Source organism: Carcharhinus amblyrhynchos, chromosome 3 (assembly GCF_965287045.1).
Source record: "Carcharhinus amblyrhynchos chromosome 3, sCarAmb.v2.hapA, whole genome shotgun sequence".
NCBI lineage: Eukaryota > Metazoa > Chordata > Chondrichthyes > Carcharhiniformes > Carcharhinidae > Carcharhinus > Carcharhinus amblyrhynchos.
Genome location: NC_137326.1, coordinates 59,388,100 through 59,410,106, shown reverse-complemented (window position 1 = coordinate 59,410,106; position 22,007 = coordinate 59,388,100). Strand labels below are relative to the sequence as shown.

At 43.7% G+C, this 22,007-nt stretch overlaps 1 protein-coding gene across 5 annotated transcripts in view; it reads left to right on the top strand.

The window, feature by feature from the left end:
• The window catches only part of dock3 (dedicator of cytokinesis 3), a 965,674-nt gene extending 944,207 nt beyond the window's left edge, over nt 1-21,467 (top strand). For all 5 annotated transcript variants that reach the window (XM_080184500.1, XM_080184509.1, XM_080184492.1 and 2 more), the window contains 4 exons: nt 6,367-6,454; nt 9,158-9,280; nt 18,906-18,988; nt 20,339-21,467. In XM_080184500.1, the coding sequence (XP_080040626.1) occupies nt 6,367-6,454; nt 9,158-9,280; nt 18,906-18,988; nt 20,339-20,836 (792 nt within the window). In that variant the 3' untranslated portion in view covers nt 20,837-21,467. The remainder of the gene's footprint in view (nt 1-6,366; nt 6,455-9,157; nt 9,281-18,905; nt 18,989-20,338) is intronic.
• The last annotated feature ends 540 nt before the right edge of the window (nt 21,468-22,007 follow it).

Here is a 22,007-nt window from a genome sequence, read left to right as displayed (position 1 = left end):
CAAGGTAGCAAAATCCACAATAATTACAAAACCAAAGGATTTCATTCATAACTTTGGTGAGCACCATATTGACATTATGGTTCAGACAATCCACCTTGGAGGGATCCAAATAGAAAGTATTGAGGTAGCTAACACATTTGAGAAACTTTGAGAGGAAAGTGACAGCACTGATTAATTAATTAAGGGTAGATTTTTTGAGGGAGGGAGAGATAGTTAAGTGGAATGGTTCCTGAGCTAACTCAGGATTGTCAGAATATTGTCAGAAAACATGGGACCAGGGAAGACAGCGTCTTATAGATGCAAGGATTAAGACAGCATGGTGCGAAATGATGAAGGACTTACGGATTGATCTGTGTCAGTGTGGAATGGATGGCGAGCTAGGAGGTCAGGGAGCAAAATGGAGGGAAAGGGGAGGAAGTGTCTCTTACAGCTCTATAGCTATAGTTGTCAGTACCAGAAATGAAGAAGCCAATGAACTCTTTCCTCTTAATGCAAGAGGCGAGGGATGATTGAGCAACAAATGGGGGTTTGAGGAGATAGTTAATCGTGAAGCCTAGAGTTGTCCTTTAGGACGACCCTGGTGAGGTAGAGATTTTTGGCTTCAAAATGAGGTATGCTAGTCATGGTTGAGTTAGATCTGGTATTGAGTAACAAGACCAATTGGCTGCCATGTTGAATCTAGTAAGTGTGACCCCCGGCTTTGATGGCACAAAGATCAATACTATCCAAGGGGTCCACTGGAGGTTCAAAATGGTCAATAATTTAGAGGAAACAAGTCAACACCAGAGAAGAGAGAGCAACTTGGCAGGTCCCCAATGACAGCCATTTAGGAAGGCCAGAGGCCGGGGAATTTGGAATTTGTTAGTGAGTTCATGAGGGAGTGAAAGGAGCATCCTGTTAATGCACAGAGAACTATTGGAGGAATATGGGGGATATAGTGGATAGGCCAATGAGGAAGTGATTGGAGATGGTCTTATTGGTGATATAAATCTCAGAAATGGAGTGCACACCAAAGATGACCAAGCAACAGCTGTAAATCTGGGTTTGATTCCCGGCTTGGGTGATTGTGTGGAGTTTGCAGCTTCTCCTCATGTCTGCATGGGTTTCCTCTGGGTACTCCGGTTTCCTCCCACAGTTCAAAGATGTGCGGGTTAGGTTAATTGGCCATGCTAACTTAGCCCTCAGATACGAAGGTTAGAGGGATTAGCGGGGCTAATGTGTGGGGTTATGGGGATAGAACCTGGGTGCGATTATTGTTGGTGCAAATTCAGTAGGCCAAATGGCCTCTTTCTGTACTGAGGATTCTATGACTTCCATGATACGAAATAAAACAGCTAGAGCTAGAAATCTCAGCAGTTCTAGCAGCATCAATGAAGAGAAAAGCAGAATTAACGTTTCAAGACAATTATGGCTTCTTCAGAATAAAGTCATATTTGACTTGAAACATTAACTCCATTTCTCTTTTCATGTATCTTTCCAGACCAGCTGAGTTTTTCCAGCACTTTGTTTTATTTCAGATTTCCAGCACCTGTAGTACTTTGCTTTGATTATTGCCACAAATATGGAAAGCTTATGTGAAATGATTGAGGGAGGACAGGAGGGTAGAGATGTCAGAGGTAAAGAACAAAGAAAATTACAGCCCTCCAAGCCTGCACCGATCATACTGCTCAACTGAACTAAAAATCCCTATCCTTCCAGGGACTATATGCCTCCATTCCCAGGCTATCCATATATTTGTCCAGATGCCCCTTAAAAGTCATGATTGTAGCTGCTTCCAATACCTCCTACGGCAGCGAGTTCCAGGCACCCACCATTCTCTGGGTAAAAAAACTTGCCTCATACATCTCCTTTAAACCTTGCCCCTCGCACTTCAAACCTGTGCCCCATGTAATTGACTCTTCCACCCTGGGGAAAAAGCTTCTGACTGTCCATGTCCCTCGTAATCTTGTAGATTTCAATCAGGTCGCCCCTCAACCTCTGTCATTCCAGTGAGAACAAACCAAGTTTCTCCAACCTCTCCTCGTAGCTAATGCCCTGCATACCACGCAACATCCTGGTAAATCTTTTCTGTAGCCTGTCCAAAGCCTCCACATTCTTCTGGTAATGTGGCAACCAGAATTAAATACTATATTCCAAGTGCGACCTAAATAAGATTCTATAAAGCTGCAACATGACTTGCCAATTTTTGAATTCAGTGCCCCAGCCGATAAAGGCAAGCATGCTGTATGTCTTCTTGACTATCTTCTCCACCTGCATTGCCACTTTCAGTGATCTGTGTACCTATATACCCAGATCCCTCTGCCTTTCAATAGTCTTAAGGGTTCTGCCATTTACTTTATATTTCCTTTCTGTATTAGACCTCCCAAAATGCATTACCTCACGTTTGTCCGGATTAAACTTCATCTGCCATCTCTGCGCCCAATCTCCAACTGCTCTATATCCTGCTGTATCCTCTGATGGTCCTTATCGCTATCCGCAAATTCACCAACCTTTGTGACATCCGCAAACTTAGTAATCTATTACATTTTCCTCCAAGTCATTTATATTTATATATATTACAAACAGCAAAGGTCCCAGCACTGACCTCTGAGGAACACCACTTGTCACAGTGCTCCATTCAGAAATGCACCCTTCCTCTGCTACCCTCTGTCTTCTATGACCGAGCCAGTTTTGTATCCACCTTGTCAGTTCACCTCTGATACCATGCGACTTCACCTTCTGCACCAGTCTGCCCTGAGGGACCTTGTCAAAGGCCTTACTGAAGTCCATGTAGACAACATCCACTGCCTTACCATCGTCAATCATCTTCATCACTTCCTCGAAAAACTCGATCAAGTTAGTGAGACGTGACCTCCCCTTCACAAAACCATGTTGCATCTCGCTAATGCGTCCATCTGTTTCTAACTGGGAGTAAATCCTGTCTCGAAGAATCCTCTCCAATAACTTCCCTACCACTAACAAGGCTCACTGGCTTGTAATTACCTGGATTATTCTTGCTACCCTTTTTATCAAAGGAATAACGTTGGCTATTCTCCAATCCTCTGGAATCTCTCCTGTACACAGTAAAAAGTCTGACAACACCAGGTTTTAGTCCAACCGATTTATTTGATAATACTCTCAAGCTTTCGAGGTTTCCCTCTTCGTCAGGTGAATGGAGAGGAGAACTCTCCATTCACCTGACGAAGAGGGAAACCTCGAAAGCTTGTATTATCAAATAAGTCGGTTGGACTAAAACCTGGTGTTGTCAGACTTCTTACTGTGTTTACGCCAGTCCAACGCTGGCAATACCCACATCATCTCTCCTGTAGCCAGTGAGGATACAAAGATTTCTCTCAAGGCTCCAGCAATTTCCTCCCTTGTTTCTCTCAGTTTTCCAGGGTATATCCCATCAAGCCCTGGGGATTTGTCTACCTTAATGTTTCTCAAGAACTCCAATACCACCTCCTTTTTAACCTCAACATGACTCAAACTGTCTACGCACCCTTTCCCAGACTTATCATCCACCAAGTCCTTCTCTTTGATGAATACTGATGCAGAGTACTCATTTAATATCTCACCCATTTCCCCTGGCTCCATGCATAGATTCCCTCCCCTGTCCTTGAGTGGGCCAATGCTCTTTATATATATCTAAAAAGCCTTGGGATTTTCCTTAATCTTGCTGGCCAATGATTTTTTAGCACTCCTTACTCCTTGCTTAAGTTTCTTTCTACTTTCCTTGTACTTCATAGTTGCTTCGTGTGTTGTCAGCCTCATAGCCTTGACAAATGCTTCCTTTTTCTTTTTGACAAGGTGCACAATATCTCTTATTATCCAAGGTTCTCAAACTTGCCTTCATTCTTATAGGAACGTGCTGTTCTGAATCTCTATCAAGTTGCACTTGAAAGTTTTGCCCTCAAACATCTGCCCCCAATCTACATTCTTCAGTTCCTGCCTAATATTGTTATAACAAGCCTTCCCCTAATTTAGCTCCTTAATTTGAGGACTACACTTACCTTTATGCATCAGTACCTTAAAGCTTACTCAAATGTGATTACTGTTCCTGAACTGCTCCCCTATTGAAACGTTGATCACTTGGCCAGGTTCATTTCCCTATACCAGATCCTGTACGGTCCCTTCCCTAGTTGGACTATCGACATACTGTTTCAAGAAGCCATCCTGGATGTTCCTTACAAACTCTGCCCCATTCACACCCCTAGCATTAAGTGAATCCCAGTCAGTATTGGGGAAGTCAAAATCTCCCACCACAACAACCCTGTTACTTTTATACTTTTGTCAAAATCTGCCGACATTTATCTGTTCCTCTATCTCCCGTTGGCTGTTGGGCAGCCTATGGTAAGCCTCCAACATTGTGACTACACCCTTATTCCTATTCCTGAGCTCTACCTATATTGCTTTGCTGTGTGAGCCGAGGTGTCCTCCCACAGTACAGCTATGATGTTCTCCTTAACCAGCAGTGCAATTCCCTCACCCCTTTTACATCCCCCTCTATCCTGCCTGAAACATCTGTATCCTGGAATGTTAAGTTGCCAATCCTGTCCTTCCTTTAACCAAGTCTCTGTAATAGCAACAACATCATAGTTCCAAGTACTAATCCAAGCTCTAACTTCATCTGCCTTACCTATTACACTTCTCGCATTGAAACAAATGTACTTAGTCCACCAGACCCTCTTAGACTAGCAACCATACCCTGCCTGCTCTTTCTTGGAATCTTCATCGGCCCTACTCTCTGGTTCCCCCTTCAGTTAAGTCACCTTTGCTTTGGTTCCCACCACCCACCCCCTCCCCACCACCAAATTAGTTTAAAATCTCCCATGTGACACTAGCAAACCTCCACCAGAATATTTATACCCTTCCAGTTTGGATGCAACCCATCCTTTTTGTACAGGTCCCACCTACCCCAGAGTTGTCCAGATATCTGAAACCCTCCCTCCTACACCAGCTGTTTAGACATGTGTTGAGCTGTACTATCTTCCAATTTCTAGCCTCACTGGCACATGGCACAGGAGTAATCCTGAGATTACAACCTTAGAGGTCCTGCTTTTTAACTTTCTACCTAACTCCCTAAACTACTGCTGCAGGACCTCATCATTCTTCCTACCTATGTTGTTGGTACCAATATTCACCTCTGCTTTCACATGCTTTCTGCCCATTCAGAGACAAGCTGGACCCGGACACGAGAGAGGCAACATACCATCCTGTAGTCTCTTTTGCATCCACAGAAGCGCCTATCTGCACCCCTAACTATAGAGTTCCCTATAACTATCACTGTAGTGCTCTTTGTCCCTACCTGCTTAACAACAGCTAGCCGTTGTGCCACTGCTCTGACTGCTGCTCTGTTATCCCCTTATAGGCCATCCCCCGCAACAGTATCCAAAACGGTAAACTTGCTAAAGAGGGGGACGACTACAGGGAATTCCTGCACTGACTGCCTGCCCCTTCTAGCAGTCACCCATCTATCTGCCTGCACCTTGAGTGCGACCACATCTCTAAAGCTCCTATCTATGACTCTTTTCACCACCTTCATGCTCCTACGTGCATGGAACTGCTGCTCCAACCTATCCATGCAGTATGTAAGGAGCTGCAATTGGGTGCACTTCCTGTGGATGTAGTTGTCCGAGACGCTGGAAGTGTCACAGATCTCCCACATCTCTCAAATGTAGCACTTAACCCCACTGATCAACATTTCTAGCATCAATTAAATTACTTAAGAAAATTTATAAAACTCTTACCTTCACTTTTACCTTCTCACAGTGGTTTTCTTTTGGTTAGAGGAGAAGGGACTTGGGAATCTTAAATGTGGTTGAAGTCACCTGAACAGTTACAGGTCTTATTGAATTTACATGCCTTCAGACGTTGCTGTGAGGGACCTTGTCCAGAGATAGCTCTTAGTATCTGGTCAACATTGCTTATCTTCCAGCAGCATTAACATACAGCCTCCAGAACACACTGCATGAAAAATCGTCAGTTTTAGCTGTTGGACCATGCTTAGTTTTTGGTGAAAAACAATTGGGATGCTATTTCAGAATGCTGTTTTCAGCCCACCCACTGTCACGAGATTGGGAAGTTACATCAGTGATCTGTGCAGATGGGCTCAGTGTTCAACTACTGCTAAATCAAAAGGTGGGTGTAAGCATTGTTTACAGTGCTGTTTTAATGCACCTCAGCTGCACTTACCATAGAGCATTACCACTGAAGTTTGACCTTCCTTTGATAACAGCACCATTGGGTAAAATTACCAAAAGAGAGCTCACTGAAAAGAAGTGAAGTAGACTGGAGATTTAAGATTGTTTCTTGTTTACTGGGGTGTACACTGAACTCTGTGATATGCCAGCTTGTGCTCATGTTAATTGTTCATCCTTATTACAGCCTACTAGTTTCCAACGGGCCCTGATTCAACAGGTGGTCGGACCCTGCAAACCGTGCAGTGATCCCAACCTCTCTGTCGCTGAAAAGGGTAAGGATCTATTTGACTATTAAAATCCAGTGGGGCAAAGAGATAATGAATTTCTTTTGTTGGGCCATACAGGACCATGTGTCCCATCAGCTAACACGACAAATTTTGTATTTTTTTTAATTGAATGACTGCAGGGAGGGTGTGGCTGTGCATAGAGTCGCAGTAGTCACCTGAGTCCTAAAATTATGTATAGTTCCAAGTAGAACGTTCCTACATTAGATATCTTTAGCATTCTAACTCAGTTTGTAATTAGCATGGCCACATGTCAGAAAACTAACCCTGATTTGGCTCTAAGCAGATGATGACTCTCTTCTGGGCCATAGGATGACTGCTTTAGCAAATGCAGTGGAAAGTACTTTTAGAGTTGTGGCAGAATAAAGGGAGCTGTGTGGAAATCCACCACCTGTGAGCAAGGTGGTAGATACTCCATATATAACCTGTACTGTACCTGTTCGGGAGTGTTTGATGGAGATAATATAAACAGAGCTTTACTCTATAACTAACCCCATGCTGTACTTGCTCTGGGAATATTTGATGGAATAGTGGAAAAGGAGTTTTACTCTGTATCTAACCTGTGCATTACCTCCTTTACTTGGTACCTAACCCCATTGTTCTCTGGAATTGGACATGTTTGTGCTGATGCTGAGTGCCTAATGTAGGACCATGTGAGATTGCAGTGTGAACTGACACACACGAGAGTGTGAGAAAGATGTGTACTGGGTCACTAATAGGTGCACTTTGAGTTAATTTGCCTATCCTAACAGATTTAGCCTGATTTGGAAGAGGGGTTGCAGAGGCCAGATGTTCCTCTACAGAAGTAAAAGAAAATCAGACATAAGGTGCTGAACCAAGTAATGTTGGCATGCCCAAATAGTTGTGTTTCTGACTACGCAAATCACAAAATAAGATAATGATCCACAAATGAATAAAGTGAAAACAAAAATACCCCTGCCCCCTTGTGCTCTCATAAATTCTTAAGTTTTATTTTCCTACCACTGTTTTGATGCAAATCCTAACAGTAACAGCCAGGGTGGAATCAGGCTACTGAATGTGATGCCCCATTGCCTGTGATGAGTTTGGTGGGCACCCTCTGGTGATCTGGAGCCTTGAGGGCTTCTGCCCACTGGGGTATCCTGCAGAGGTAACTTCAGCCACATCTACTAGAGACAATGGGGTAAATGGCAGAGGACATGAGGAGAGGCTGCTCCTGTTCCTCAACACTATCCATGCAGCTCGACTGGACAATGTTTGTGTTTGGATATTGAGTGTGAACAAAATCAGGCTGAACCTACTTCCTCCCTTACGAATACCTCTATCAAGAATTACACAAGAATGGACACTTAACTCATTCTCTTAGGGTGGATTTATTCTACTGGGGAGCCAGAGAACCTTTATATTGCAGTAGATACCGAGGTGGCTGTAGGAGCAGAGTTTTATAGTCTGCATGAGTAGAAAACATGACACATGGGTTGAATTGAACACTTCTTGGCCTGTGCTTGTAGATGGCATAGACTTGGGGTGTCAGGAGGTAGATAAGTTTCTCGCCATAGTATTCCTAGCCTCTGACCTATTTTTTAGCCACTGTGTTTACGTGGCAAGTCCAGTTGAGCTTCTGGTAACCCCCAAGATGTTGACAGTGGGGGAATTCAGTGATGATAACACCATTGAATGTCATGGGGAAGTGGTTAGATTGTCTTTTATTGGTGATGGTCATTGCTTGGCATTTGTGTAGTGCAAATGTTACTTGCCATTTGTCAGCCCAATATTGTCCTGATCCTGTTGCACTTGAATGCGGACTGCTTCAGTATTTGAGGAGTCACAAATAGTGCTGAACGTTGAAAAATGTAATACATGCGAAATATTTACCTAGTACCTCTGAAAAGTATCCACACACACACAGGATGTATATATTTTTCTCCTACAGACTATATTTAGAAGTAATGTTCCAGGTTTATTCTCTGCTTTTGTAACTATCCTTTGTATCTCGAAGATTCTTCACAATTGCATCTTTTCTACATTGATGAGTCCCAAATAATCTAGCTGCTGCTTCTTGCTTATTATGGAGAATAGTGCAAATTGATCAAACATAAATACACCCAAGTATTGGGAAAGTCATAAGCACATTGGTGGCTGTTGGAGCAGTGCCAAGAGTTACAGTGGATAGTGCTATGTATCTCAGATTCCTGTATGTTTTCATTTTGTGTTTCACAAACAGTTTCGACGTAAATAAAGGGTGAGTCAGCTGACACTCACTCCCAGGTCTTTTTCAGTGTTTGCATTAATGGGTTCTATCCCACCCATCAATATGTATGGTTCCTATTTTTATTTCCACTGCACAGTGTCTTTCATTTGTCTGCACTGAACTTAATTACGGGTGGCATGGTGGCACATGTTTAGCACTGCTGCCTCACAATGCCAGGGATCCAGGTTCAATTCTGGCTTCAGGTAACTATCTGTGTGGAGTTTGCATGTTCTCCCTGTATCTGCATGGGTTTCCTCTGATGTTCTGAAAGATATGCTGGTTAGTCAAATTGACTAGAACAGGCACTACCAGACTGTGGCGAGTAGGGGAATTTCACAGTAACTTCATTGCAGTGTTGATGTAAGCCTTACTTGTGACACTAATGAATAAACTTTAAACTTTCACTTGCCACAAATCAGTTCAGGTATTCATTAACTGAAATTTGTTTAATTGTGTTTTAGCGGTGCCAGCAGCTCCCAGTAGCTGGAGTCTAGACAGTGGAACCAGGGACACAATACCATTCCTGTCAGCACATGTGGGCACTATTGTGGCACCCCCAGTACCACCTCGTTCATTGCCACCTGGTAAGTAGAAAATCAACTCCTTTATTAAGTTGGCCTAGTAAAGGAAAGTTAGCTCAATATAAACTGTAATATAGTAAATAATGGGCAGAAAGATGCCATTATTTTGATTACTTCTGTTACTTGCATAGAAACACAGAAAATTAAGGCACAGAATGAGGCCATTCAGTCCATCTTGTCTGCGCCAACCAAAAATGATCCAGACTAGCTCCATTTTCTTCTTCTTGGTCAGTAACTATGTCACTTACAGCAATTCAAGTGCCTATCCACATGTTTTTAAATGCATTGAGGGTTTCTGCCTTTTACCATCTTCATCGCTGGCTGTCCCTCAATTTGAGGATGACTCTACTCAAGGTTATAAATTTCTGCCATGGGTCTTCATGTGACTGAATAGAGTGATTTTCAACCAGCATATCTTTGGAAGCATGGAGCAGGACTCATGATAGTTGGATACGAAATGCAGAATTGACTGCCTTCTCCATGTTTCTCTGCCACCACTCTGCATCATCATTAAGGTGTTGTAACACAATGCATGTTGAAGCTTGATGGACAAGTTGTCGCTATTCTGAAAAATTGGTAGCAAGCTCTCCTCAGTCATTACTGTCAATGCCACCAAGCTTCAAAAAAAAACTTTAGAATGTCTTAAGTGTTTCTTTGTCTTCTTCATGGACATTGGCCACTTGAGGGATGAGAAAACAGGACTTGTTAGGGAGATGGTTTACAGCCATCCAAACAATGAAGTTGATTTTTTTTCAGCTTAAGTTTATTTATTAGTTTCACAAGTAGGCTTACATTAACACTGCCCTGAAGTTACTCTGAAAGTCCCCTAGTCACCACACTCTGAAGCCCGTTTGGGAGTTTACAGGAGTTTTCCCTGAATGTTTGTGGAGGTGGCTTCAAGAAAGACACAACATTTGATCAACATTTTCATCTCATTGAATCCAGAGGATGTGGTGGGGGCATTGTTGATGGAATTTCTCTTTGCTCTCATCTGTCTCATTGGATAACTGGATAACAGTGCTGTCAACACCTGTTTTAGCCTGGAATGAAACCTAGCAATAGAAGAAGTACATTTTAACCAATGGTCCCAACGACCTGGGGAGTCACGACTTATTTCTCACTGATCTCTTGTGGATACAGAGCACTGAAGATGAGCTAATCAGTGGCATAGTGGCACAGTGGTTAGCACTGCTGCATCACAGCGTTATTGGTCCAGTTCAGTTCCGGCTTTGGGTCACTGTCTATGTTGAGTTTGCACCTTCTCCCCGTGTCTGTGTGGGTTTCCTCCAGATGCTCCAGTTTGCTCCCACATTCCAAAGATTTTGAGTTAGAAGATTGTTAAACACAGGAATGATACTGTATGGGGTTTAGAATTGGATAGGACACAATTAATGAGGTTTGAATGTGAAAATTGGCAGGGGGGTGAAGTAAGTATAGTTTAAGGGATAACAGAATTGAAATGATCACATAGGCCATTGATAATGATATCTTGCTAACATCAACCAGTCATGTGTTAGACTCGAGAGAGAGAATAGGTTTAAACAGCATGCTCTGGAGCTATGTGCCCACTCTGTAACCTGTTTAGATGCAGTACCAGTAAATAAGTGTTAAGGAAGTACCAGAGTATGACTACACTCTGTCCAGTAACCTTGAACTGTTCCCAAGAGTCCACAAATCAGTGGAACTGTCCAAAATATGGTGGCAGTAATGGAGACATGGATGTTGCTATCAATAGAACCACAGCCAAAGACTGGAGAAAAACTTGGTGGTTGCTCACATTTACAACTGAACAGAAGGAGGAGACAAACTGGACAGAGATAATGACTGACTGTACCCGGTGAGCAGTCCCTACTCTGACCGTCTCGATGGTCTGCAGAGAGGATAGAGTCGGAAGTAATTGGAGTGCCATTTCCTTCGATATCGAGCAGCATCGGGCTTTCATCCGAAAGAACAAAAGCATCAAATCAGTTCCTTCCTTTTGAAGCTTGCAGGTCCTGCAGCAGACAACGTTCTTCAGAGGCAGGGATGGAGTCATTCACTGCAGACTCATTCACTGAACACTGGGACTGTTCTCAGTGCTGTCAACACCTATTTTAGCCTAGAATGAAACCTAGCAATAGAACAAGTACATTTTAACCAATGGTCCCAACGACCTAGGGAGTCACTTGACAAAAAGGCTTTGTTAGAGGGAGGTCTTGCCTTACGAATCTGGTGGAATTCTTTGAGGAGGTGACAAACGGTTGACGATGGGAGAGCCGTTGATGTCATCTATATGGATTTCAGTAAGGCGTTTGACAAAGTCCCTCACGGTAGGCTGGTAGAAAAGGTTAAGGCGCATGGGATACGAGGCCAGGTAGCTAGGTGGATAGAGAACTGGTTGGGAAATAGGAGACAGAGGGTAGTTGTGGAGGGTACCTTGTCGGGCTGGAGGCCAGTGACCAGTGGTGTGCCGCAGGGCTCGGTACTGGGACCTCTCCTCTTTGTAGTCTACATAAATGACTTAGAAGAGGGAGTAGGTGGTGTGATCAGCAAGTTTGCTGATGACACCAAGATGGCAGGGTTGGCGGGTACAGAACTGGATTGTCAGGTGATACAACAGGATATAGATAGGTTGGTGCAGTGGGCAGATAGGTGGCAGATGGCATTTAATCCTGACAAATGCGAGGTGATGCATTTTGGAAGGAATAATGCAGAGAGGAGCTATGTGATAAAAGGTAGGCCGATTAGGAGTATAGACGTACAGAGAGACCTGGGAGTGCAGGTCCACAAATCCATGAAGGTTGTGTCACAAGTGGAGAACGTTGTTAGGAAGGCTTATGGGATGTTAGCCTTTATAGGAAGGGGCTTAGAGTATAAAAGCTGCCGTCTAATGCTTCAGTTATACAGAACGTTGGTTAGACCGCATTTGGAGTACTGCGTCCAGTTCTGGTCACCTTATTACCGGAAGGACGTGGAGTCTCTGGAAAGGGTGCAGAGGAGGTTTACCAGGATGTTGCCTGGCATGGGGGGACTGGGTTACGAGGAGAGACTGAAGAGACTGGGGCTATTCTCCTTGGAAAGAAGGAGATTGAGAGGGGACATGATAGAGGTATATAAGATACTGAAGGGAATAGATAGAGTTAATAGTGAGAGACTGCTCCCTAGACTGGGTACGAACACAAGAGGTCATCACTTAAGGGTGAGGGGGGGGAGGTATAATTTGGAGGTAAGAGGAAGGTTCTTTACACAGAGTTGTGGGGGTCTGGAATGCGCTACCGAGTAGGGTGGTGGAGGCAGGCACGTTGGACTCGTTTAAGATGCAGTTAGATAGGCATATGAGTGAAACGAGAATGGAGGGATATGGTAGGGGCTATTAAATAGGGTTAAACCTCAGGAGACACCGGAAGGGCAGGCTGTATGACTAATATGTTTTTGTCTTTATTCCACAGGTGGAGGTCCACCTCGTGTCAAGCGAGGGGCATGCACACGGCGGGTTGTGCGTGGGCTGCTCTTGGAAGTCCAGGAGTGGCCTAGTACTTCATGTTGGTGTGTGTGCTTGATCCTGGACCGATAAACGGGCTCCACAACAGCTCAGTGACTAGCACTGCTAGCTGTGCAGATACATGGATTTGGGCCTGTGTCTGTGGGAGTTTGCGCATTCTCCCTGTGGTTGCGTGGGTTTCCTCCGGGCGCTCCGGTTTCCTCCCACACCCCAAAGATGTGCTCTTAGGCTAATTGGTTTCCACCAAATTGACACTATTTCTTCCCTGAATCTGACTGAGTAGGGTCCCATTCGTAGACATGCAGGGTAGAATAGGTGTAGGGCGATGCGGCGGCGCGGGCTCGTTGGGCCGAAGGGCCTGTTTCCCGTGCTGGGTTGTTCTTTGTTCTTTGTTTGTTCTCTCTTTATCTGTCACTGATACAAAACCCAGGTCTCTCTGCAGTACAGCAGTGTGTTCTTGACCACTGTTCTGTACACAAGGGCTTTTGTTAACTTGTGGAGATCATTGTTGTCAAACACTCAATGTGTGGTTTGTAAATGACTGAACTGGCATAGCTGATACCATCTTGGATATCCTCTTTAATGGTGGCCTTTTGTGATGTAGCTGTTAAGATGTGGAAGGTACTTAACATATTCCATAATCTCTCTTTCAACGTAACTGAGAGGTGGAATATTTGGCTGACCTGGTGTGGGCAGAGTGGGCAATGATCCTGCAGTCATATGCAAGCAGTAGATCATGTATATTTTTGGTGGTCAGTTTAGTTTTGGCATGGAGGCAGGTTAAAGAGTTTTCCATCTAATCAGTATTTAGTTCTGACATTTGTTGATCTTTGAGGTGAATAGCAAGTCGGGTAGATTCTAAGTAGTAGGGGGATGACCCTAGTCTGGATTTTGAAGGCACCTATTTCACATCCCCCATTCAAGATAGTTGCAGTAATACCATGATGGAGCAATTGTGATTAAGTTCCTTCAACATCCAAAACTTTGGAGTACAATCCATAGAATTTTGTGAATTACTGAGTCAAATGTTTTCTTCAGGATGATGAATGCAATGGTGGTATTCTCAACATTTCTTTTGGATCTAGCAGCAAAAACTGAAAGTTCCTCTGAAAGGTCCAGAGCCACACTGTCTCTAGGAGGATTTCCTCAGAAGTAGGCAATTCAGGAGACTATGTGTCAGGATTTTCCCTGAACAAGAGGGAAATATTTCAGTAGTTTCCACAGCATGATTTATCTCCTTTATTGAAGATCATTACAATTGTTGTAATCCGAAAGTCAGGAGAGTTATTTTTCCCCCCCAAATTTGTAGGATAGAAATATAGAAAATAGGATCAGAAGTAGGCCAATATAGCTCATCGAGCCTGCTGTGCCATTCATTCTGATGATGGTTGATCATCCAACTCAGTAACTTGTTCCTGCTTTGATCCATTTCACCCCAACAGGTATATCTAATTCCTTCTTGAAAATATACAATGCTTGGGCTTCAAATGCTTTCTGTGGTAGTGAATTCCACAGGCTTACCACTCTGAATGAAGAAATTTCTCCGCAAGTCAATCCTAAAGATTTAACCTGTGTCCTTAGACTGTGACCCCATGTTCTGGACTCCCTGTGCCCATCAGGGGGCACAGTGGTTAGCTCTGCTGCTTCATAGGGCCAGGGATCCAGGTTCGATTCCCGGCTTGGGTCATTGTCTGTGTGGACTTTGCATGTTCTCTCCACGTCTGCATAGGTTTCCTCCAGGTACTCCAGTTTCATAGATCATAGAATCTACGGCAGAGAGACAGGCCCTTCAGCCCAAACTAGTTCATGCCAACCAAAATGCCCAACTAAGCTAACCCCATTTGCCTGCATTTGGCCTACATCTCTCTAAACCTTTCCTATTCATGCACTTGTCCATTGCCTTATAGAATCATAGTTTTGTCAAAAATATAAGCACATGAGAAGGAAATACAAAAGGTAATGATTTTATAACTAGGAATAACTTCAGAACAAAAGCAAAAAATCAAAGATAGGAATATTAATTCACATGAATGTCAGTTTCCAAGTTGAGTTCCTTCATGTCAGTGTTACGAATCAGGTAGGTTCAGTTAGATGAAAGCAATAGTTGCAGAATTTTTTCAGAGTTGATGATGGCACAGCAAAATGAGATTGGTATCCAGAGATTTGGTCCACTCTATCGAATAGGGCTAGTATCTTCCAGAGAATTAGGCCACCACAATCTGAAAGACATGCTGGTTAGGTGCATTTACCCAAACAGGCGCCGGAGTGTGGCGACTAGGGGAATCTCACAGTAACTTCACTGCAGTGTTAACATAAGCCTTACTTGTGACTAATGAAGTAACTTTAAAAAAAATCAGGAACCTCCTTCCTGCGATAACCCTGCCTAGTCCTGTTAGAATTCTGTAGGTTTCTGGGATGAGTGTATGGAGCCTTCCCATGGGGAAATAAGCACCAGCTTTGAAGAGCTCAGCTGGAATATCATCAAGGCCGCAGGTTTTGTTACTTTGCATCCATTTGATGGCATGTTGCTATCCCGCCGACGGTGGTTCACTCATGGATTCTACCACAGGTACTGAGGATAGCCTGGAGAGTGTCAGCTACCGCGGTGGTTTCATGGTTGAGGAGTAGTTCAAAATGTTCTTTCCAGCATTGATGGATGACATTGTCATCCTTAAGAGAAGCAACATCCTGAGAGCTAAGGGGATTTTGTCCATTTTAACCATAGATGACTTCAAAAAGCTTTGCATGACATGATGGTCAGCATGTTGTTGGATCTCTCTCAGACTTTTTCTTCCTAGCACATGTCCTTCATTTTCAGATTTGTCTTTGGGTGTCCTCTTTAAGTTGTTAAAACTGCATTCTTGACTTGCAGCTCTGAGTTGTTCTGTCAGGCAATGAAGGCTGATCATTTTGTTTTAGGATTCAGCATTCTTTTCATCAAACCAGTCCTGATAATGGTGATGTTTTACTAATATTGATATCTTGCAGCTCTATATTTACATTAGGTCCTATATTCTCCATTATTTCAGGGAGGCTTTTGGTATTTTCCTTCGTGAAGACAGACACAAGGGAGGGGCTGGGTGGGAGGAATCTTCAGTCCCTGCATTCAGCAAGCCAGAAAACTGGATGGGGAAGAGAATTCAACAGGAATCACAAAATGACATTTATGCTGGCTGGATTTCTAGTTGAGATAGTCCCCACGCATCTCCCTCCCATGTATGGAATTTCCATCACATTGTGGGGTTTGCAGGTCTAACCAAACTGGGACCTAGTGACGAGAATCTGCCGAGGCTGCATAAGTAAGTACAGACTCCAGCGGTGGGGGGGAAGGTCATGTGTACTGCCCCCTGGCCATATCCCAGTACTGCTCCATGGTTATGGAACCAACCTCCAGGACTTTATTTGACTACCTGCCAAAAAATATGGTGGAACAACTGGCAGCCAGCAGGTGACACATCAGTTTTCCCATCTAAAATCTCACATAGTCAAAACAAGAGAAAATTTCATGCTTTGCTTAGTTTTTTTGCCATTTTCTTATTCTGCATTATAAATTCCCCTAACTCAACCTATGATTTTCCATTCCTGTTAGCATAAGGCAGATACAGTGATGGGAGTGGAAAATATCATAAGGCAGCCAAAATTATTTTTTACATCAGTGTGATAGCTTCTGCAATCATCCCGTTTCCCCCTGTAAATGGCCGTTCAATACCAGGAACCTCGTTTGAATACATTTGTGTCTCATTATCGAGCCCATGCTCCATAATCATAACCCCTTGTCAAATAATCCATCCACGGCACCATCATGACTGGGTGCTTGGCAGTGTGCACCTGCTGAGCACCCCTCTGAAAGGAGATCAGAGGTCAGCGCAATGATTGCAGAGCGACTCAGCATTTACGGAAGCTGACTCGGGAGTGACCAGGCTCAGACTGGGGTGACCAGCCTTTGACCCAGTGTCCAAGTTGTGATTGGGAGTAACCAGCTTTGACCCAGGGTACAAGCTGTGCCTACAAGTGATCTTGTGGACCAGGTTGAGGCCTTGGAGTGAAGCTTGGGACAATACCTGTGCCAGAGCTCAGGATGCAGTAGAGTGTCCAAGGCTGTGGTCCAGCGGTCATGTGGCATGGAGTCTTGCCTAACCAGCATGTAAAATGGGGACTGGACAACAACGTGGTGGCCAGGACAAGAGTTAGTGGGCTTAATGTGGCAACTTCAGACAAAGAATGTGCAAAAAGTTGTCCTTCAAAGAAGAAGCTCGTCAAGTCTCTGTCTTTGATGTTGCATTGAGAAGAACATACGAAACATGGAGTCTGGTGAGGCGCTGTTATTCTTCTTGCTCATAGACTGGTCAGAAGAAGAAGAAGACGCCAGTGGAGGGATCTAAGTGGCCAGAGGCGGGAGCAGAACAATGAAGAGGAAAGGGTGGCAGGACCTATTCTGCATGCAGAGGATGAATCCTAGCGTCATTGCTCAGAGGCACCTTGTTGGACCCATTGTGTACGTATTTGCAGATCTCTGAGAACCAATGTCACCAAAGACTCCACGTGTCCAGGAAACTGGTTGGTCACATCTGCCACTTCCTGCAAGATTTGGAGCCAAGGGGACTTAGTGAGGATCCACTGCCAATTTTGCTGAGAGTTGCAGCAGTGCTCAATTTTTATGCCAGTAGCTGCTTCCAGGGCTCCACAGATGATCTCTGCGGGATTTCGCACGTCTCTGCACACCAGTGCGTCCAGGAAGTGACGGATGCAATCCTTGTGAGAGCACACTTCAACTATTTCGACCGGATTCAGGTAGAACAAGATGCAAGAGTGATGGGTTTTGCACAAATTTCTGGCTTTCCACAAGTGCAGGGTGCCACTGATTCCTCTCACATGACACTCAGATATCCAAGACAATAAGCAGTGAACTATGTGAACCTCAAGGGCTTCCACTCACTGAATGTTCAGCTGGTTTATAACCACATCAAATGCACCCTCCTGGTATGTGCTCGATTCCCAGGGAGTGTGCACAACTCCTACAGTCTGAGCCACTCTCAGATCCCAACGTTTCAGGGTCCACAGTGTCTGCAAAAGACAAGGGCTACTCACTGAGCAGGTGGCTGATAACACCTGTGCGGAGGCAACAGAGTGCAACAGAGACAAGGTACAATGAGGCTCGTGCTGCAATTCGCACTTTGGTGGGGCAGACCATTGGGATGCTAAAGATGAAGTTCTGATGAGGACATCCCATTATTTTCATTTCTTACATGTTTTCTGTGAGAATTGCTCTCCTGTCTGACTGATGGCAGCACACACCCTCCAGTGAGGCTCCAATCATGGGGTGGGATGGGGATCCATTTTCCCTACATTGCAGGAAGAATGATGACGACTTGCAGTGCAGACAATGCATAAATCCTCAGAGCTTCTGTAATTGACTGACTCCTGTCTGGCTGATGGCAGCTCACGCCATCAATGACTTGGATAATATCATGGTGATAACAGCAGAGAAAGTTTCACCTCATCCTTTGTGAGCTGTGTCCTAAAGATTCAGTGGGCAAAAAGTTTCCTGCCCCGCTACACTGGTCGATTAGCATAGTGGGGTGGGAAATGTCCAGGGAGGAGGGAGTCGGGGCCAAAGATGTCTGGTTGGGGGCAATTGGAGCTGGCAATTAGGGGTCGAGGCATGTCCACCAATCTCCCAGAATATTGGGCGATTGGTATCCTCACAGCCTGCTGCCAGCCTTCTGAGCGGGATTAGCAACCTCTTCCCCAATGGCATGAATTGCTTGACAGCCTCTGTGCTGTAAATTCACTCGCCCAAAAAAAATGCATGGGGAAACTTCCCATTTCACTGCCTGTTGGGAACTTTGTTTTTTTGGGGGGAAATTGTGCCCAATGTCACTGGAGTCTGAGACACATGGGATAATGTGGCCAGGCACATTACTTAAAAAGGGAAACAACGGAAGAAAAGGGTATAAGAATAGGATTAAAACAATAGGTGTCTGAAAGTCAATGTTGACCCAATGGGCCGAATGTCCTTTGTGCTGCAAAATTTGAAGATTCCATTTGGGGATGTTGGTAATAGTCATGGTAATGGTGAAGATAGTTCTAATTGTAATATTGTGATGTTTGATAACATTAGTAAAGTCTTCTCATTTGTTTACCCAGGTCATTTTTCCATGAATTTTGATGCGTTCCATCATCATATCAGTGATATACCACCTGCCTTGCCCGCACGAACCCTACGCAAGGTAAGCATTTTATAATTGGTGAATATTTAACCTGGGTAACTCCACAAGGAAACAATCTGTTCAAGAATGGATAAATCTTTCCATAGAAGTGTTTGCAAACTCTGATGTTGAACAATAATTAGTATGAATTGAAGATTTAATTCTTTTTTTGCCAGAGATAGAATATAGCTTTTTTTCCTGAATTCCCAACAAAGAAACAAGAAAATCTTGCTTTTAGAATCATAGAATAGAATCCCTACAATGCAGAAAGAGGCCATTGACCCTTTGAGCCTGCAACACCAGCAGTCCACGCAGGTCCTATCCCTGTAAGCCTACATATTTACCCTGCTAATATCCCTGACACCAGGGGCAATTTAACATGGCCAAACAAACTAACCCCACATCTTTGGACTGTGAAAGGAAACTGCAGCACCCAGAAGAAATCCATGCAGACATGGGGAGAACATGCAAACTCCATACAGTCAGCCAAGGCCAGAATTGAACCCAGGTCCCTGGCACTGTGAGGCAACAGTGCTAACCACTGTGCCACCATGCTACCAATTTATATTGTGCTTTTCACTAAGTTATCACCCCAAAGCATTTTGTAGCCACTTCAGTTATCTTGATGTAATGTAATGTCTGTTGTAATGTAGAGAGACAAGGTTCCCATATTTCACACTGTAACTTTCCATCAATAACAATGTGATAATAACAGATCTGTGTTAGTAATGTTCATTAGGGGATAAATAGTGGCAAGAACTCTGGCAGAACTCTCTTCTCTTCTTATAACATCACTATGGAATCGTTTATGCTCAAGTGCCCTGATGGTTCACTGATAAATGTATGATCATTTGTGTTCCTAAGCCATCTAAACCAGAAAGTTTCATCTTCAATCCCTATACAATGCTGATTTAGCTCAATTAGTGCAACAGCAGGGTTGCTGCATTATTCTCAAGTTGGGATCATTCCGCTTCACTATGGCGGGACAGGCCAGCCAAAAGTCCATTGACTTTTGGTGGGATCGAATGATTCTGACAGCGTACAGGCTACAAAATTGCACGCTCAATATATCACAAAGGGGAAAACCAACCATGAATCTTTTTCCTAATTGATATCTAGCATCCCTGAGCAAATTGTATACATCTGTGCATTGAGGTTCAGAGAAGATCAGATTTGACTGTGATGTTCTGTACAGTTGAGCAGTGCTGACATCCATAGTCACAGTTCCAAGTTAATTTGCAATGGGACAACACTTGGCTGGAATGTTCCACCTAAAAAAAAAGTATTGAGAGATGAAAGGGCTTTTATTTTTGTGGATACGTAAAAACTGCAAATACTAACTTTCTTTCTTCCCTCTTCCCCCAAACACAGTCTTCGCTGCATCCCATTCCTGCATCACCTACCAGCCCCCACTCGGGTCTCGATGGCAGTAATTCTACTCTGTCTGGCAGCGCAAGCAGCGGGGTATCTTCTTTGAGTGAAAGCAATTTTGGCCAATCAATGGAGCCACCGCGCACTGATGTGACAGATTCTGTCCCCAGTCAGACCTGGAACCCAGAAGAGGATGGGGAAGCCCCTTACTTACCTGTAAGGTATAGCCTGTCTGAACCAGATGTCATTGAATCGGTGAAAGCTCACCCATGCCGCAGCCATTCTGCTCCTACTGGGGTCATTCCTAAGGAGCTTGCAGAGATACCAGCCTTGCCCCCCAAACCATATTACCCCAGGCTTACATACACAGACAATGAAGAAGCACTTGAAGAGGAGAGCAGGTCAAAGGTTTTCACACGCAAACTGTCCCAGTCTGGCCGCAATGGTAAAGAGGATCAGGCCAAGGTACCATGGGAACATGGCATTAATGAAGAATAGACCACAATGAGGGCTCAAAATAAGGTGTTCACTGGTTCATCCTACGGGTGTCAGCCACCTCTGTTTGTTGTAAACAGATTACATTTCTTTGAAAAACTAATTACTTTGGGCTAATATTTTGTTTCTGTGAGAAGGGAGGCCTGCCTGTTTATGGCCTGGAGGGCCATGTGTGGAGAGTATTAAAGTGTTCTGAAGAGTCCTCAACTCTTCAGGTCCATAATTTCCTGTTACGATCATGATTTGATTTTGATTATAGGGAAAACACAGAATGAATGAGACAGTTGATGATTATGAGGATTGTGAACCTTAAAGAATATTAACTCATGTCATCATATTCCTGCCTCTTCTCTCTACTTTGCTTACCTTGTTCTATTAGCTGTTTCTCAGTCTTCTGGTCAAAGCACTTGATATTCTGCTTGCCAGCTCTCCCAAGACTTTTCACCTTTGCTAAGAATTGTGAGTAAAATATATCACTGAGGTATCATACTTGTGAGAGCTAAGAAAAACATAAGAGAATCATCTGGAACGTACAGTCAGTATAAAGTAGCACACAGTAGCCGATCCAGGGTTCAGGCAGGGTATTTCAAAAATCATAGGATTTGCTTTGGGCACTTCTAAAATCATAGGATTCTCTTTGAAATATGTGAAAAATCAAATCCAGAAATAAAGAACGTTAGGTTATTCTTCATTTAAAATGTTTGTCCTGTTAATTCACTACTATGAGAAAGTTGGCAATTGCTTAACTTTTGGGTTTCTTTTGGCCTGGCTCCAAGTGAACTTTAGGTGGGGCTAGGTTTGTGTGATTTTATACATAAGCAGGCAGTGAAAAATACAGCCCTCAACCATAAAGTTTATACTGAATTGTAAACTGAGCCTTCTGATGAAACAGACCCTATAAAATTCAGCAATAATTAAAGTGTGTTGATGATTTGAAGCTGCCACCAAGCTCTGATAAAACCACCTCTTTATATCCAATCAGATCAATCTCAAGAATACATGACATATTCACCAAGTTATTCCACCAAATGTTCTTCAAATGATCCTTGAATTATGTAAAATATAACACACTGTAGACATTTAGTAAATGCATTGTTTAGTGTAGTGTCAACTTCTTGCAAATCAAATGATCCAATGTTTGATTCCTGATGTCTGCTAAGGTAATCAAACCTGC